The 19,159-nt window shown below is 54.9% G+C and overlaps 2 protein-coding genes across 2 annotated transcripts; one reads left to right on the top strand and one right to left on the bottom strand.

The window, feature by feature from the left end:
* Window positions 1-5,915, bottom strand: LOC141748342 (cytochrome P450 1A4-like). Its single transcript, XM_074600267.1, has 7 exons — window positions 5,882-5,915; window positions 4,198-5,063; window positions 3,836-3,959; window positions 3,480-3,569; window positions 3,268-3,391; window positions 2,669-2,755; window positions 1-1,438 (listed from the first exon to the last, which is right to left on the bottom strand). Exons 2-7 carry the CDS (start codon window positions 5,053-5,055, stop codon window positions 1,132-1,134), a joined length of 1,590 nt encoding a protein of 529 aa, XP_074456368.1. The 5' UTR covers window positions 5,056-5,063; window positions 5,882-5,915; the 3' UTR covers window positions 1-1,131.
* Window positions 5,916-10,776: 4,861 nt separating this feature from the next.
* On the top strand, window positions 10,777-14,934 carry LOC141748317 (cytochrome P450 1A5-like). The gene is made up of 7 exons (XM_074600150.1): window positions 10,777-10,924; window positions 11,492-12,371; window positions 12,820-12,946; window positions 13,511-13,600; window positions 13,689-13,812; window positions 14,203-14,289; window positions 14,510-14,934. The coding sequence occupies exons 2-7, from the start codon at window positions 11,514-11,516 to the stop codon at window positions 14,814-14,816; spliced, it is 1,593 nt and encodes a 530-aa protein (XP_074456251.1). The 5' UTR covers window positions 10,777-10,924; window positions 11,492-11,513; the 3' UTR covers window positions 14,817-14,934.
* Window positions 14,935-19,159: the final 4,225 nt, after the last annotated feature.

The raw sequence follows: 19,159 nt of genomic DNA on the forward strand, positions 1-19,159 counted from the left end.
TTTCATATAAGGATTTATTGGGTTAGAAATACTGTGCGGTTCGTATTCCACACAGGTACAAACAACCCCCATTTGCCTTGGGAATTCTCCTTCACGCTGGCTGAAGCCGTGAAGCAGCGCATCTCCTGCTGTTCTCAAACCCTTGCTCCTTTCCCTAGTCTGAATACAGAAATCTATTGCTCGGTTGCTAAAAAAAAAACAAAACAAAAAACCAAAAACCAAACAAGCCACTAATTAAAAAAAGCAGCAAATACATAGTGTGAAAGCCAGAAGTGTTCCGCCGTGCCTCTTATTGCTTTTTGTTCCTTATTCTCAGTCCTTTGATACTTTCCAGGAGGCTTCTTGTTAGGAGTTTGACTGGTAATACCTCAAATTGCCAACAGCACTACTTACAGCTGTAAGTAGATAGATAGATATAATCATATCATTTTGTAGATAGATATAATCATACCATTTTGTTCTAGTAGTCAGGCTGTCACCAAGGATTAGTAGAAATACTCGGGGATTCACTTAATGAATTTACATTCTGGAAATCTAGCTGTGTGAGGGCGCACCCAGAACGGGTCCACCTGGGATGGGTGCTGGCTCAGGGGTAGGTCAGGCCTCCAGAGCCCTTCAGCAGGCAGCTGAAGCAGCGGGGAGAGCCTGAGGCCCTCGGCATGAGGAGCCGAAGAGTTGGCCAACTGCTCTACCAAACAAGCTTCAAAGACTTTCACCCCATTGGTTAAGGTTGGCCAGCTTTCTTGAGGAGGAACCTGCAGGTTTATTCCTATCTGGCAGATGAAGGGAGCTGCCCACGGCACCAGGCAGGGTGAGGACATCCCTAACCGACATCTCCCACCGCTTCTCCCAGCCCTCCTCCTCCCCACCACCTCCCTGTGGTCCCTCCCCAGAGAGGGACGTGTGGGCTGGACCTCTGGGGATCTGCTCTGCAGGCGAGGGCGATAGAGCTGGCTTGGGGAACGGCGAGGAGCCTGACAAAGCCGGCTTTATCCCTCCCCGCTCATATTTTCATGAGATGAACAAGCCTCCGGTGAAGCAACAGAGCAAGGGGCTGTGTTGGCTTCAAGAGAGCGTTAGCAAAAGCTAGATGAGTGTCCGACTCCAAGGGCTGGCTTTCTTCTGCAAAGCTTATGGAGAGCTCTTCATGGGGAAACGCTTCTTAATCTGGAAGCACTCGCATTTCTTGTACTTCATCGTCAGTCCATACTGAGGAGTGATGTCCACCTCCTCCCCGGGGCGGAGGCTGAATTCCAGCTGCTGCAGCATGGTGGTCAAGAAGAGGAAGACCTCCCACCGGCCGATGGACTCCCCAATGCATCGCCTCTTCCCCAAGCCAAAAGTCAGCACTTTGTCACTCTCTGTCCTGCTTATTTCAGTTCCCGCAGCATTCAGGAACCTCTCGGGGTTGAAGGTTGAGGGATCCTTCCAAAGCTTCCTGCAGCAGAAAGGAGAGACACCTGAGGAAGCCATTTTCACCCACCGCAGTGGGGACAGTGGTCAAAAAAACTCCTCGTGGAGAGAAGCATCGCAATGCTTTCTCATTTCACCGTTGAAAAAAAACTTTGGCAACCCCTGTCCCTGATCTGAAATGCCAACTGCGTGTCAGACCCCATCAGCTCAGTCTGTTGAGATCTCTATTTCAAACTCTGATTGTGTTTGCCTGTGCAGACACCGGAGATGGATTTAATTCACCATGCAATAGCTAGCCATCCTGCAGTTCCAGTCCAAAGGAGGAAAAAAAAAAAGGACGGCATACAGAAATCAGCCAGCACCTCTTAAAAAGGAAGAATGGAGACCTGAGGGTTTTCCCACCTTGAATCTTCCCAGTGAAACTTCCCAACCTGTCCCAGCCCAGCTGCTGGGAGGTGCCGGGTGGGATTTTCCAGTGTCTTCGCTGAGAATTTCTGCTTGGATATGGGGAATACTCTCTGAGCCTAAGGACAGCGTTCCTGTTGCAATGCATATGCAGGAGCAGAAGGAATTTTGTAATATTTCTGTGCTGCCGGCCTATTTGGACACAAAGGTCTTGAGCTTCTGATCCAAAATACCTGATCCAGGAACCACCTTCTCTATCAAGCCTTAGTCAACTTCCTTCCCCCCCAGGAGAGCAGTGGAGGGGTAAGATGGGGCTTTAGTGTCCAGATCCCCTTTCATTCACTAAAGCTGATTATCAGCAATAACAACACGAGCCTATTGAGCTTAACGAGAGTCACGTCAGGACATTTTTCTCCCTGAAAGAGGGAATCAGGCGGTTCCCATTGAGCACATCCAGAGCCGCCAGCCCAGATCACAAGGGCTGCTTGGCAGGAGGATCTACCGATTCCTGATTATTCAGCAGCCCAAGCTGCCAACCCTTACACGTACGTGGCAAGTCCAGTGCATTGAGGACATCACCACGTTACTGCACATAAATTGGGTGAGCCCTGGTGTTGGGGAGTTGCTGACCAAGCTGGTGACCAAGTCAACCCAGAGCAGATCCATGCCCAACAGACCCAAAGTTTGGCTTAGCATCAAACCCATGCAGTTTTTTGGTCCAATCTGCCTTTCCCTGCCTTCACGAGCCATTTGGCTTTTGGCACGTTGCTCCAAGGGATCAGAGTGATCTTAAAGCTAAGCAAAGCCATCACAGCCTGGGTAAGCAGGGACGGGGAACTGGTCTACTCACTCATCGTGATTCACTTGCCACTGGTTGATAAACACGCAGGTGTTCTTGGGGATGTAGTAGCCATTCAGCACCGTCGCTTTTGTCGTACTGAAAGAAATATGGGTGGAGGGGAAGAGAAATTAGGAGGAGAGCCGCGGCTTCACAGCAAAACAAAGCTTGGCAAGTCCCAGGGGCGTTTCGTTTTCCGTGACCAATTTGTATTCTTAAAACAGGCTGGGAAATACCCCAATTTTTGTTTGGGTAACTAGTCTCGGAACACTTTTCCTCAGGCAGAAAGATTCCAGTTTCAGGAAGCTGGATGAGTTGTGATGTGTTTTCTCCCAAGGCAGAGGGGAGTATAAACCCATGGATGTTGGCCATCCCTCCGTTAGCAAAGGCTTTGGAGTAAAACTACCCTCAAAGCAAAGGATTTGACCCCAGGAGGGCAGCTGCTGTCCCCGAGGGCAGCAGATGCCGTGGGGAGATTTAATTCAGGCTGTACACCGCAATATTTCCCCATAGCAGGATCCCAGGCAACTCATTGCCTAAACAGCACCTCCCAGAAAACCACTCCAAAAAAACCCCACCCCAAATAATGTCCCAGCTGCTCCAGCCCGTACCTGTGCGGGATGGTGAAGGGCAGGAAGGAGGAGTGCCTGAACATCTCCAGGATGAAGGCTTCTGTGTAGGGCAGCGTACCCCGGTCCAACAGCCTCGGTCTCCTCTCCCTGCCAATGGTCCGGTCTGCGGGAGGTCAATAGGAGGGAGTGGGTTGGGGTCAGCCCTCACCAGAGAGGTTTTGGCCCCGGAGGAAGCAGGATCACGGACTCACCTAGTTCTTCCTGGATCTTCTTCTGGATGTGGGGGTACAAGGCGACATACATGAGGCTCCAGGATAAGGCAGTTGTCACCGTGTCAAAGCCTGGATGGACATGAAAAAGGCATTTAGTTACCGAAAGATGACAGGTGAGCAGGTATTTACAGACCCCATCACTCCACATGTTTACCATGAAGTTCCTCACCAGCTACCACTGAAAAGCCATCTGCTCCGGTCACCACGCAGGAGAGCACCCATGAGCTCAGCAGCAGCTCCAAACACACAAACATGGCCAAGGTCTTAGCCCAGCAGCCCCTGTTCCCCCACAAAGCCTCCCAGCAGCAAGGCTTTACCCTCAGAAATGTTCTCACCGGCCCCAAAGAGGTCATTGACAATGTTGATGATCTTCTCATTGGAGAGTGGGACATTGGTATCCTCCCCTACACTATTCTGGCAGTGCTCAATCAACGAGTCCGTGACATCCCGGATGTGATCCTGTGGAAGAGCCAGTGGGTCAGGGACATCATGGGCACCCAGGGCTGGGAAAACATCTCCTCCCCCAGCCAGTTCTGGCTCCTGGGGGGATTAACTGCAGATTGGAGAGCTCCAAGGAACTTTCCAGGGCAGAGGTGGGTGGACAAGGGAGTAACTTCTTCCCCTCATTGCCAGGCAGGCAGCACCTCTGACAGTTGTAGGCATCTCTACCCACATCCAAGAGCATCCCAGCTCTTACCTTGTCAAAGCTGGTGTAATGCTCCCGGACAATTTTTTGCACAAAGAAGTTGAAACGCCTGTTGATGTCCTTAAAGATCTGCATGGTGCGGCTGGGAAGATACTGGAGCACAGGGATGAAGTCAGCAGGGTTGCCAGCAGCAGCTGCTTCACCAAATTCATTGCTGAGGTTCACCAAGCTGAGCAGCTCTTGGTCGTTGTGGTCGTAGCGCTTGCCAAAACAGATGGCACAGATGACATTGGCCACAGAGACCACCACATACCGGTAAGGGTCAAAGCTCTTCTTCTCATCCATCAGCTGCAGCAACTTGGTGACCAGGTAGTCGGCCTCTTTGGAGACGTGCTCCTCCAGGAGGCAGGTGGAAGAGGAGGTGGGGCTGGGGGCAATGGAGAAGGTCTTCAGGGCGTTCTGAGCCAGCTTTCTGCGGGCTTTCCACACCTCCCCTGAGTCAGGGCTGAAGGCCAGGCTCTGCCCATCTGAAATGTATTGAAAGCTGTGGAGGTCAGGGCGCCCCATGAAGTCTTCTCCTTGCTTCACCAATGCTTGCCTGATGGTCTCCAGCCCACTCAGCACCAGCACGGGCCGGGTGCCGATCTTGACCTCCATGATGTCCCCATACTTCTGGCTCAGCTGGGTCAGGACCAGGTGTGGGTCCTTCCTCAGCTCCAGCACGTTGCCGAGGATGGGGTAGCCTCTGGGTCCTGGGGGGCTCTTCAGTCCCTTGGGCACGTGCTGCTGGAGGGACTGGATGAGCAGGAAGACCAGGCAGAAGACGGCAGCTGCGAGGAGGACCTCGGTGGCCGAGACAACTCCTTGACTTCCCACCAATGACATTGCAGCCTTCATTGCTGCTGCCATTCAGAAACCTTAGTAAGAAACCAAAGAGCCTTATGAAGGAGGGAAGGTCCACGGAGCACCTCTAGTTTGAGCTGGTTTTACTAGCAACCATGGGCAGGAAAGCTGCGTTTAACTTCCGATCCAGAGCTGCACCGTTTTCTGCACTTTAGGAAACTGCTTGCAGATTTTTGCTAGCCAAGAGTGGAAGGAACAGGTCCCATGGCTTTTTCCCCTGGGTGCCAGGGGTAGGAAATTTTAACTACAAGACCTCTCTTTTATATCGCAAAGTCTTTTCCAGAGCACTTGACTACAGGAGAGCTTAATCCTCTTTTTTTTTGAGTCATCAAACTAAATACAGCATCGCCACGAGTCCTCCTAAAGATCAATGGCCACGACAGCTAACCATGGCTGTAGCATGGGGCTGGCAAGCTGTGGGCACCATGCTCCCAGCTCTGCCAGAAATCCCTCAGAAAACCCTGAGTGGGAAGAGGCTGGGTCTGAAATCCCACCTCCCCTTGGGTTTGGCAAGGTGCCGTGGGACACCCAGATCCCATGGGGTGAGGAAGAGGCTGCTGGGACCCCTGCACCCCAGTGGGTGCAGCCCAGCTGGGACCCTCTCCCAGCCCAGGGCTGTGGATCGTGGGAAGAGGGGCTGTGGGACGAGGATCACCCCCAGAAACCCCTTCCAACAGCTCTGGGAAGGATGCTATGGGGTATCTGGGGAGCCAGAGAGAGGGGACACACCCCACAACGGGACACCCCCCCGACTCTTCATCCCTCGAGGGTCTCCTGAGGGAGCTGGATGTGCCCCCCATCTCTCCGGAGAGCCGTGTCCCGCGGTACTCACCTCCGGAGTGGAGCGCCTGGGGGCCCGATCCTGCCGGCAGGTACCCCGCTCGCCCTTCGCTCCTGCTTTATATGCATCGCCGCTCGTCCTGATTGGCCCGGCAACCTCCCGTCACGTGACCGAAGCCTAATCAAAGCTGACGTGCGTCCAAACTCCCAAATAACTAAACTGGACCCCCCCACACAACCACCCACACACACACACCGCCCCCCCTCTCCGCGGTGGCACTGGCGTGGGGTGTGGGACCGCCGCTCCCCTGCCTGTCTCCTGCGGGGGGCGAAGGAGGAGGCTGGGGGCGTCCCGACGGGTCGGGGAAGGGGGGGTGAGGTTGCCGGTACCTCCCGTGGGTTCCAGACCAGGGGAGGGGGGGGTAACACGACGACATCGCGTGCGAAGCGGGCGGGATGTTTGGGCAACTCGCGCCACCCCGGTCACTCCAGTCACGCTACCGGCAGGATCTTAAAGGCGCCGGTCCCAGCCCCCCTTTCCCCCCCGACCGCCCCGGCTAGCGCCCCGGTTCCGCTGCTTCCCCCCCCTTCCCCGTAGCCCTCGTGGCGGGCACCCGGCTCCCTTCATCCAGCCCCGCCACCGGTACCCGCAGCTCCGGGATGTCGGAGCCTCCGCTGTCCGGAGCCGCGGGGCGAGCGGCTGCGTGGGAAAATCACCCCGGTGCCCGCGGGGCCGGGCAGGAGCGGGGCGGGGGAATTCCGCGAACACGCGGGGATGAGTGTTGCCCACCCTCCCCACGCCGCTGCTTTAGCCACCTGGCTCCTAAACGGCGACGTGCCCGTTCCTCCGCCAGTGCTCCCCAGGTAAAGCAGAGGGACGACAGTCGGGGGGCTTCACCGGACCCGCGTGGGTGTTTGTCCCCCCAAGCTGTGGGGCCGCTGCGCTGGCCCACGGCCCGGATCGGGTCCCCGTGGGGCAGGGGGCGGCGGGGCAGCCCCGGGGGTCACGGCCCTCCCTGCCCCAGGCCGGTTAAAGATTGTCCAGGTTCGCGTGAGAAGCGGCCGTGCCCTCTGTCACCTCCTGTCCCTTGGGGACAGAGCAACCCAGGGGGCCAGGTGGCTCAGGGATGGGGCAGGGTGTGCTGCCGGAGACGGGGGGCACGTCGGGGGTGATGCTCGGGGAACTAAGATGGGGGTCTCGGCCAGAGTTTGCGGCTCCAGCCCCCCCACCCCCGCTCCCCATTGAGGTAACAGGTCAGGACCTCAGGCAGGACAAGGGGGACCAGAGCACACCTCAAATCCCACCCCCTCTACCCACACCCCTGTCCCCAACCGGGCCACAGCAGGATGGGAAAGGGACCGGGGGGTTGGGGGCCTGAGGAGGGGCTGTCCTGCCCCACCATGTGGGGTCCCAGGGGTGGCATTGGGGACATCGCGTGCGAAAGGGCTCCGGACAGACCCGGGAGGGCTGCCCCGGTCACTCGCAGTCACGCTATGGGTGTGTGGGGGGGAAATGCCATTTAAAGGACCAGGGCGGTGGCCCCACGTCCAAGAGCCTGGCCCAGGGTCAAGGCGGCGCCGGAGCAGCTCAGGATCAGCCCCCCCGGCTGTCTGGGGACGGGAGGCTCCTCAGCACCGGGTGCACCTTTGCGGGTAACGGGGCTCATTCCCCTCTGCCATGGGACACTGCCGTCACCTGCAAGGGGACAGCGTCTATTCCCGTCACTTGTGTCCCCCACGATAGGACACAGCCACAAGGAGGCAGGGGGAAAGGGCGGTTTCCCATCACGCAAAGATGGGTGATCTCAGTTGTGCCACCACAAATGTCCCCTTTGGAGTCCAGGGGACGCTGAACGGTGTCCCTGGCTGCCCTGACCGTCCCAGGCAGGGCTGTCCGTCCCCAGGGGTGTTCAGGAGAGGGACTGCTCAGGACACAGGGACCACGCTGGACACATCAATGTGTCCATAAACCCGGGGCAGAGATGTCTCACACACGCGAAGGCGCCCACGCCCGCAAGCTGCTGGCGAACCCACGTCCCCCCCATCACGCGTGGGGCTGGCGTGTATGTATTCACCCCCTCTCTACGTACACCTGTACCAGGCACGTTGCTGCACGCACGGACTGCACGCACACACGGCTGTGTGCTCTCCAGCAGTGCACACACGCACGCGCATTTTGACACACGATGCACACAAAGTCTCTTATACAGGCATAAATAGCTCACTTGCCTACAAACCCCCAGCACATTTACGCTCTTGCATGTCCATGTTTGCGTGTGTTCGCGCACACACGTGCTCTGCCACACGTGCACGCACGCCTGCAGGCACCGCCGTCCTCTTGCTCACGCGTATCCTTGCACGCACACAGGCCAGCGCGATGCCCTATACCACCAAACCCACGGGCACGCAGCCGGGATCCTCGCCCAAGCGGTGACTGGCAGAAGGAAGCAAAAGGTGCTGGACAGGTGGGTGCCAAGCCCTGCCAAGGCCAGGGGACAGGCAGTGGCCCTCCGGCTGTCCCCGCAGCCATCTCTGAGGGCTCAGCGACGGGCGGTGGCCGGGGTGGGAGCCCAGCACAGGGCGAGGATGTGTCTGGGGCGTGGGGCTGCCTGGCACGCAAGGCAGCAGCTCTTAACACTGTTCTCATCACAGGAGGCAACCCTGCCCTCGCAGGGCTTGGCAGCGAGCACAGAGGAGGCTGGGGGGGAGCGGGGGGCAGGGAAGGGGGCGTGGGGCAGGTGGAAGTGGGGCAGGTGGGTGATGTGGACCCCTCTGGAGCTCCTGGTGCAGCCCCAGGACCCTCCCCGGCTTTGGGATACGATGGATCGTGTGTTCCTCATCATGGCCACCCACGTCCGAAATGCTGCCCGGTGGGGGTCAATCTGCCCCCTCCCTGTACCCCTCAATGTAGCGGAGCTGGGTAGATCCACAGGGATGGGAGATACTGGCTGGATCCAGCCCCCCGTTGCCCTGCTCCTGTGAAACCCCAGCCTGTATCCTCCCCAAAATTTCTCCCAAGCATCTTATTCCTTGCCGGGAGGCATCGCCGGGCGAAGCCGGGGCCAGCAGGTCTGCGAGGTGCTTGGCAATTATGCGAATGAATATTAGCAGCCGGGGTTTTGTAACTGTTCTTGCCAAGTGTTAATGAACAGCCTCATAGCTATTAATGAGCCCGATTAGACCAGATGTTGAAAGCCTTTATTAAATATTAGCTCACCTTTTACCTGCGCCAGATTCCCACTCTGCCTTTCAAAGACGGAACGAAATTTTGGGCTGAACCCCAAAGCTCTGGCTCGTTCCTTATGGCTAATTAATGTTCCCAGTTCGTCCTGCCTGCGCTGCCCAAAGTTTTTGGAGAAGCTGGAGGGAGGGATGAACTGCCCCAGCCTTGTGCCTTTCACCTCTCCTATCTCCCTGGCTCACCTCCTCCCCTCTGCCCCGGCACTCCTCGCCCTGGCGGCCTGTTTGCCACCGAGGAGCCGGGGGAAACGAGCCAGCCGCCTTCTCACGCGAACCCGGGCAATCGTTAACCTGAGCCTGGCTCTGCCGCCGGGGGGCTGGAAGGTCCTGCCACCACCGCCGCTGCCACGGCACAGGGGGTGAGTCCCCCGGGGACCAAAACGGTTGCGGCTGCGGATGCCTTGCGGCAAACACACCCCCGGAGAACCCTTGGGAGCACCGCCGGAGCAGCCAGGGAGGTGACAGACAGCACTCTCTGTGTGACAGTCGTTCTGGTTTGAGGAACCCACAACAATTCATTGTCGTTCAGACAATTATTCTCTCACTCGGTGACCCCTCCCCACCCGGGAAGGGGAACCGTGAAAAAACAAGGAAACCCAAGGGTTGAAATATAAACAGATTTAATAGGATAAGACTAGATAATTAACATCAATGACGCTAAAGAACCAGTATTGATCCCAATACCAATATAAAATACACAAGGACTGCACTCAGCCCATTCCATCAGCAGAAGCCGGGCACTCCCAGCAGGGGACAGCCAATGTGGGACATGGTGAGCGCTGCAGCTTCGGGAGGAAGGGAAGGGCTCCGGGCTCCGGCACCGGGGCGAGGAGTGCTCAGGATCAGCACCCCCCGGGCTGGCTGGGGACGGGAGGCTCCTCAGCACCGGGTGCACCTTTGCGGGTAATGAGGCTCAGTCCCCTCTGCCATGGGACACTGCCGTCACCTGCAAGGGGACAGCGTCTATTCCCGTCACTTGTGTCCCCCACGATAGGACACAGCCACAAGGAGGCAGGGGGAAAGGGCTCCGGCACCGGGGTGAGGAGTGCTCAGGATGGCAGCCATCGAGGGAGAGGGGGAACTTCTCAGCAAACTTTCTAATTACTGTTGAATGTGACGTTCATGGTATGAAATAACCCTGCTGGCAGCTTGGGGCAAGTGCCCGGGTCTCGCTCCTCCTCATCCCCGCACCTGGCAACTTCGAAAACACCAAGACATTGAAACCCGCACGCTACAGCTAGCTATAAAGTGAATATTATCACAAATTCAGACACTAGAGTCTTCTAAAAGTGCAGTTTTCCCAAGCATTAGGAGAAAAATTAGTCCCGGGGCGTGCAAACCAGGACAACACTCTAGTCAGCCCAGGAAAGGCCTTTTTGGGAGAATGCTGGTGCCCACATCCCACGAGACAGCGATGCCGAGCGCGTGTCCCCCATGCTCCCCAGGGCAGCGCTTGGGGACCCCCTTCCGCCTCCCCACCTTGGGCTCTGGGGCGGAAGGAGTCAACGTTCATCCCCCAGAGGCCGGTGGAGCTGAGGAAATATCTGCCCCGCTTTCTTGGGTTGGCTCCAGCCGGGCTCAGCCCCCTTTGTTAATGGGTAGCTATTCTCCAAGGCTTTCGTGGCGTGACACCCCCCCACCCCCGAGATAAGCACCCAGCCAGGCAACAAGGGGAGTGCATATAAAGCCGTGGTCTTCCAGGCAGCTGGAGAAGAAGGTCCGGGAGGCAGGAGAAGGTGGTCCAGGTGGCAGAAGAGGATCCCCACTGCTCCCCAGGGCAGGCAGCTGCCAGACCCCCTCCGTCTATCTTTGCTGGGCAGTAAAACCAGCCCCGTCTAACTGCAAGGACCTGCAGGTAGGAGACAACGTGCGTGTGTGTGCGGATAGAGGACCGGGGAGGTCATATTTGAGTCAGAAGGAGAAATTCATGCACCAGGCTCTCCCCTCCCTCCCCTGCCCAAGCAGGGAGCCATGCGATCCTGCAGGGCAGCCCCATGGCCACCCAGCAGATCCAGCCCGCTGGCTAGAAAGCCTCACAGAGTTGGTGAAGATGGGGCCGGCTTCGCCGAGGAGCTGCTGTTCCTCCCCTCTTGCCTCCCTGCGCTTTTTTGAGCTGCAGTTTTCTGTGCCTTGCTGCAAACGGACCGTCTCCCCTGGGCAGGAGCTGTGGCTGTGCCAGCAGGTGCTGGGGTGATCTGCAAGGAAAGAGATGACCTCTGGGGGGCTGAGGTCCCCCTTAAGTGATGGGTGTTTGGAGTCTTTATAGGTCCCACCAGCTTTTGACCCTTGAAAAGCCCAAAGTGCTGCATAGGCAGCTCCATCACCCTGAACTGTTTAAGGGCACTCGGTGCCTTTACTCACCATCAGAAAGATCTGCAGGACACAACTTCTCGCTAATCCTATCTCTTCACCATGCTTCTAGTTAACTCCCTCAGGGTTCCTGCATGCCAGCAGTGATGAAGGCTATGATGTTGCTAGTGGGAAGCCAAGGCGTTGTCTCGGCCACCGAGGTCCTCCTCACAGCTGCCGTCTTCTGCCTGGTCTTCCTGCTCATCCAGTCCCTCCAGCAGCACGTGCCCAAGGGACTGAAGAGCCCCCCAGGACCCAGAGGCTACCCCATCCTCGGCAACGTGCTGGAGCTGAGGAAGGACCCACACCTGGTCCTGACCCAGCTGAGCCAGAAGTATGGGGACATCATGGAGGTCAAGATCGGCACCCGGCCCGTGCTGGTGCTGAGTGGGCTGGAGACCATCAGGCAAGCATTGGTGAAGCAAGGAGAAGACTTCATGGGGCGCCCTGACCTCCACAGCTTTCGCTATGTTACGGATGGGCAGAGCCTGGCCTTCAGCCCTGACTCAGGGGAGGTGTGGAAAGCCCGCAGAAAGCTGGCTCAGAACGCCCTGAAGACCTTCTCCATTGCCCCCAGCCCCACCTCCTCTTCCACCTGCCTCCTGGAGGAGCATGTCTCCAAAGAGGCCGACTACCTGGTCACCAAGTTGCTGCAGCTGATGGATGAGAAGAAGAGCTTTGACCCTTACCGGTATGTGGTGGTCTCTGTGGCCAACATCATCTGTGCCATCTGTTTTGGCAAGCGCTACGACCACAACGACCAAGAGCTGCTCAATATAGTGAATGTAAGTGAACAGTTCACTGATGTCGCTGCTGCTGGCAACCCTGCTGACTTCATCCCCGTGCTCCAGTATCTTCCCAGCCGCACCATGAGTTTATTTAAGGATTTCAACAAGCGATTCATCCATTTCCTGCAGAAGATTGTCAAAGAGCACTACGAGACTTACGAAAAGGTAAGACCTTGCAGGACTGTCATGTGCACCAGAGGTGTGTTCCTGCTCTCTGCCCTCTCTATTAGTGAGTTGTTCTTCTTGCAGGCAAGCATCCATGGGCATCTATGTTCTTGCAGGTATTGCTGCAAGTCCAGCTGCAGTCTCACTCATCTGTGATCTCTTGTGCAGCCCAGTACTGCAGTCCTCCTCCTCCTCCATGGCCCTGTGTGATAGGGGGAGTTTGTTGGTTGATCATCTGATCCGTCAGCAGAGCCATCTGCCAGAGGTTCCCTGGAGAAACATCTCCTCCTTTTCATAGGTTGCAAAAGCAGTAGGGACCAGAGAGGATGAAAGATGAGGTTCTCCAGAGCTCGTATGATGTGGGGCTCCCCCAACAGCAGATTGTTGCTCAGTAATACCCATTCCTCTGCTGGTTCTGCGGCCACGACTTGTCTTCTCTTCCTCTCAGAACAACATCCGAGACATCACTGACTCCCTCATTGAGCAGTGCATGGAGAAAAAAGTGGAAGCAAATGGTACCACACAGATCCCTAAGGAGAAGATCGTCAACCTTGTGAATGACCTCTTTGGAGCAGGTATCTTTTCCCAGAGACTTCACCCAGCTACTGCAGATTTTCTCAGGCTCCTCGTGTTACTGCTCTGTCTGACCCATCTTTGTCCAGCACCAGGCAGCCAGTTTGGGTCTAAGCACTCACTCTCCTGCTCACTGATCTTCCTGGACCTTCCAAGGACACCCCTAGACACTGGCATGGAACATTAGCTCTGGGAAGAGGTTTCAGGGAAAAGTGAAGGGCACAGCTTATAGCTCAGTCAAGCTTCACAAGCCCGGGTGGCTTTTCCTGGTTAGGGTTATGTCTACCGACTGATTCATCTTTGACTTAATCTGTGGAAACTCCCCCGATTCCAGAGAAGTTATACAAACCTGACATAACCCAAGGGTGAATCAGGATGAGTGAGAGCAGAGCATTTTAGCAAAGTTTTCTCCAATGGGACAGAAACCCAAGTCTTACTGTGTACCCAGGATGACCTCTGCCTTCTTAGCCATCCAAGACTGCTCCATGTGATGGTTAGACAGCAAGCCAAGGCATGTGCCCTGCATGTTGTGCAGACCTCATCTACATGCTTTCCTCTTTGACCAGGCTTTGACACCGTGACAACTGGCCTGTCCTGGTGCCTCATGTACCTCGTGACGTACCCCCACATCCAGAAGAAGATCCAGGAAGAACTAGGTGAGTCCATGATCCTGCTTCCTCTGGGGCCAAAATATCTCTGGTGAGGGCTGACCCCAACTCACTCCCTTCTCTTGACATCCCACAGACCAGACCATCGGCCAGGAGAGGAGACCAAGGCTGTCGGACCGGGGTGCGCTGCCCTACACAGAAGCCTTCATCCTGGAGATGTTCAGGCACTCCTCCTTCCTGCCCTTCACCATCCCACACAGGCAAGTGTTGAGGTTGCAAAGGACGTGGAGGGACAAGGTGGACTTGAGGCACTTTGTTACAGCCACCCCAGCAGCGGTGTGGTGAGGGGCAGAGAGATTATCAACTTGTAGAGTGATGGCTTCATCGTGGACATGGGGAGCTCACAGCTCTTGGGCAGGGCAATGTGGGAGCTCCCCAAGAGCAACCCTTCCTTTCTGCTGGCCTCACTTGAAGATACTCCACTCAGCTCAGGTAGAGGTTGCCCAATCCAGCTCATGGACAATGCAACTGCCCCTCTTAAAGCCATCTCTTTGAGCCGTATCCTTACTTCAGCAGCATCAGGAGCAAACTAATAGTCCTCTGAGGATGCTTTTTGCTTCCCAAACTCTCAGAGTCTTTTCTCTCTCCAGTACGACCAGGGACACGGTGCTGAATGGCTACTACATCCCAAAGGACCGCTGTGTGTTTGTCAATCAGTGGCAAGTGAATCATGATGAGTAAGTACCTTCTGAGGCAGAAAGCCTGCTGCAGTGACAAGTAGGCCCCTTCCTGCACAGTTATCTTCCTGGTTAGAAGTGGGGTCAGCGTGCTTGAAGAGAAAAGGGAGCAAGTGAGGAATCTACTAAATTCAGGGATATTTTTACTGACAGCTCCCACCTCCCAGTGTTCCCACTACACCTATGGCCAGGAGGCACCATCTGATGTTTTCCCTTCCAGGAAACTTTGGAAGGATCCACTGACCTTCAAACCAGAGCGTTTCCTCAATGCTAAACGGACCGAAGTGAACAAAGTGGAGGGGGAGAAGGTGCTGGTTTTTGGCTTGGGGAAAAGGAAGTGCATTGGGGAACCCATTGCCAGGCGGCAGATCTTCCTTTTCCTGTCCACCTTGCTCCAGCAGCTGGAATTCAGTGTCTGTGATGGCAGGAAGGTGGACATGACACCGCTCTACGGACTGTCCCTGAAGCACAAAAGATGTGAGCACTTCCAGGTCAAGAAGCGCTTCCCCATGAAGAGCATGAACTGAGCAGTGGGCTTATCCCTTGCCTAGATGTCACCAGGGGGCAAAGACCTGGGTGTCCTTGTAGCAAAGCTGGGTCTAGAACACCTTTACGGGGTGATATAATAAACTGAAGCCATTGAAACTCCTGGCTTAGCTTGTTCACTTTGTGTCGTTTCTTGCCTTTTTCATTTTCTAGCATTTCTAGTGTTGGATATTCATTCCATCAAACATTGGATATTCCATCACATCTAGTCTGAGTAGCACAAAGCACATTTATGGGAGGTGCAAAATGTCTTTTGCTAGAGGGAAAGGGAATGTACCCAAAACCAGGCTGTTTGAATACCATTGGGCCGTATTATTTTAAAATCACTCTTTGATAACTGAAGGACAGCCAAGCCACGCCACCATCCCATGGCCTCCATCAATGTTTAAGAGTTTGGCTGAACTGATGCCCAAAGCTTGGGTGGAGATGAGGATGATGGTATTGAGGTCCAGCAAGTATCGCTATTTCCAGAGTACTTGAGAGACAAATTTTCACTGGTTGGAATTTACCTTCACTGTAGATGTGTCTGCAGGGAAAAAAATCTTGGAAATGTTGGAAAAATACTAATACTTCTGCAAGTCTTCTAAGGACAGCCTGTTCCCTTGTTTCTGTGCCATGTTTTCAAACGCCTAGCTGGCCTGTCAAGTCACTCTGAGATCCCACACAGAGGAGGTTTAACTTTGTCCGTAGAGGAGCTCAAAGCTCTTTAGTGCCTCTCTGAGAATCTATCAGACAACCTTGCACCAGGGGTTCTCCCGCTGCACAGATTACTTTCAACAGAAAAATGAGAGGCATCCTTCAAATTAGCTGAGCTGGAGGAAAGTCCCTCTGGACCAGGGTGTTGGAGGACTTCAGCCACCTTAAGCCTTAGTCACCATAGTCACTGCTGGCCCTGAAGGACACAAGGAAGGACAACTTTATCCCTTGCTATTGAGAAAGTCAAGCTGCTGGTGTTCTAGGCTGGAACAAGGGTGTTTTCACAATTGGGCAGAGAAGGAGAACAGGACTTTCTCCAACTCAAACCCAAGAGTTTACATTGGCTGCCAGTCAACCTGTGCCAGCAGAGCCAGATGCCTTCTTTTCTCCAACTTGCACGCAAAGGCATCTTAGCCAGCCCAGTACCTGGCAAGCAATGTTACGGGAACAAGTATAACCATCTGGTGCAACACGCACTGCTCTTGAATCTGTTCCCATGGGTGGCATCGGCTCAGCCATAGCCCCAGACCCTGACCAACGAGAGCTCCTTCCAGGTCCAAATACCAATCACTCATCGTGCATTGCACAAAAACTTCCAAGAAGAGACAGAAATGAAGGAGCGTGTTGGGGAAAAATATGGGGAAGCCGATTGCTCAAGACTTCAGGGACATTCCAGCAGGAGCAGGGAGGTGTTCAGACCCGCTAAACAAGCCTGAATGAAAAGGAGTAATTCTTTGTCTCTGTATGTCCAGGTCCTGCCTGATAACCAATTTGTGATGAAACACTGAGACAATACAGCCTCAGACCCACTTGAATTCACTGAACCAGCCCAAGAAGCTCCATGTCACACCAGCTTTGTCTTCACCACTTAATGTCATAATCCTAATATTGCAGGAAAAGCAAGAGTGAGGACCCACAAGGTCCAAACAGTGTTTTGAGCTGCAAGCTATCAGAGGCCTTGGAGGAAAAGTGGAAGGGTGGTTTAGGGCAACCCATAAGGTGCATCAGCCAAATAACATCTCCCCTGCCTCTGACAAGGGCCATAGGTCAAGGCAATAGAGTCATGAACCACCTTTCCACAGGGGACAACCCAAAGCTAGAATTCATCTCCTGTAGGGGAGGTGGGATCATCCTGGGTGCGGATCTGGACCTGTCAGTGTCCAGTGTCACTTGGTGATTCAGAAGAGGATCGTGACTGCCGGGGATGTCACGCCAGCAGTGTGTCATGCCATCCCCATGGGCTGGAGAAGCTCTCGTGGACTTGGCCTGGTGAGTCCATGCTGCAGTGAGAACACGCAATGCTGATGCTGGTGTAGGACCGGAGGCTCTGTTTGCTGGAGCCATTGCGTGACTCTCTTGCCCTGAAGGCTGGCTGAGTTTGCTGATAAGGCCCACAATAAGCGAGGGTAGGTATAAAGAAAAAACAGCGGGAATTTTTTTTTTTCCCTTTGGAGATGAGTGTTTTATAGCGCCAGGGCAGATAAGCAGATTAATATTAACATTACTGAGGTGAAACAGCCCCTTGCTGGGGGAAGGTCTTCCCAAGACGCATTGATCAAGGGCTGATTGCCTCCCCTGGGGACACTGCTACCAGTCTGTGTCGGGCAGAGCCTGGGCATTGGAGAGCAAAGACCTGGGAGAAAAAGTAATCCCAGTGCCGGGATGGAGAAGGGGAAAGGGAGAAAAACGGGTAGACAAGTATCCTTCCCCACACAGCCCTTCTCTGCGTGGTGTCAGAGGCAACACGCCACACTTTATAAAGCCCTATCATCATTTGGCATCTCCCCCTCCCCTTGATGTCAATGGAGACACCCCATGCAGCCGCGGGAGACCTTTCCAGGCAGCTTGCATAGGCAGGAGGACACTCTGAGACCTTGGTCTGACGTCTCCATGTGCACACATCTCCTTCGACTTTCAACCCCCTAGTGACCCCAGCTGAGGTCCCACTTTTCTTGCTGGGGATACTGTAATCAAACCGTCCCTTCAGCCCAGCTACCCCCATCCCAAACTCCGGCGTTCTTCCTGCTCCAGGACAATATGGTTGGAACATCAAAGCTGAGCGGGTCCTTCACCAGATGTTTTCTCTGCTGGGTGTCTTGGCAGCCCCTGGCATGCAAGGAGGAGCGCAGCCAGCATGGCCCGAATATCAAAGGGGTGATGAAGGGACAGGGGCACCCTGCTCCTTTTGGGGGTGCAGGGTCTTAGTGCTTCACCTCCCCCTCTTCTCTGTCGCCTCCTGATAAATAAATCCATCGATCATTGCCACGAAAGCCCCAACTGCTCACAGTAGGTAAGGGACTCGGCTCCCCTATCTTTGTCTTTTCCCTAACGATCTTCCTCAATTAAGCCCTCCAATTACTTCCCAGGTAGCTTGCAAGTGCCATGATTTCGTTACTGGAACCAAGGCAGTGATAAGCCAGGGGAAGCTTTTATCGCCCCACAGCCAATTGCTTTTATTGTCGGTTTTAAAGTGAGTCAGCAGACCTGCCATGGCACCTGGGCTCCAGCTCCTCATCCAAAGCTGGCAACGCTCCTGCAGGGAAAGGTTCAGGCAGCCATACACCTTCTCCTTCCAGCTGACACCTGCCTAGTGACAGCATTCGGGGTGGTGGCATCTCCTCGCCAGCCCTGAAACAGGCTAGAGGAACCACTTGTGGCTCTTCCTCCCTGTTGGAAGGAAGAGGGGAGTTGCTCCAACACTTAACGACCCTCCTCATTAAAAGCACATCCTGTATTTCTAACTTCTTTCCTTTGGCTGTTTGTTTATTTTACCATTGAGATCGGTTATCAGGAATCATCTCCCCACAGGGATTAACTCTTGGGTGTCTTTCTTGTCCCCAAGACTGGTGGCAGTCCCTCGACACCAAAAATCTCATCCCTTGATGCCCTAGACGTTAAAATAAAGCTCTGAACTGTACCTTGAGCTCTATTTCTGAGCCACACGTGCTTTCTTTCTGCCAGTGGCTTTGAGGATACCTCCCTCTGAGCTGGTGGCAGACGATCATCTAAGTGTGGTGGGCTTCACCCCAGTGTCCTGCTTGCCCCGCTGCACCCTCAGGCCTTGGGAGCTCCTTCCCATGGAGAAGGAAACCCCTAAACACCACCTTTCTTTTTGCAGCTCCAGTCCTGGGACAGAGTTGGGCTCTCTTGAACCCCAGGAGCAGCTGCTTCGCTGCAGGAATAATGGCTGGTTTCTGCCTTTTGGGGGAGAAAATCACCACTCAACCTCTAAGACTGAGCAGCTGATGGGGTGCTGGAGCTGTTGGGACCTTCCTCTGGTGAAGTTTCCTTCTGCAGTGGGTTGGAGAAGATGCTGGTGCTCTGCTCAACTCAGGCCAGACCCTCGGATGGAGGAGAGCTTGAGCCAACAGAGCTGGACACATTAAACCTGGTCCATGGCTCTGCTCTGAGGGCTCCCAAATCAGTATGAACCCTTCTTCCTCCTCCCACCCCTCACCTCCCTCTTGCCTCTGGAAAGGAGACGGCGACTGGGCTGATCGATTGCCCCGTGTCATTAGAGGTACAAGGTACCTGTTGATCAGAGGACATGAAAGCAGGTAAGGATGGAGTTTGGCCCCGGGTTAAGAAGGGAACAACGGAAATGCAGAGATGATTGTTCCCTGCACGC

The sequence above is a fragment of the Larus michahellis genome, chromosome 9 (assembly GCF_964199755.1).
Source record: "Larus michahellis chromosome 9, bLarMic1.1, whole genome shotgun sequence".
In the NCBI taxonomy this organism is placed as follows: Eukaryota; Metazoa; Chordata; class Aves; order Charadriiformes; family Laridae; genus Larus; species Larus michahellis.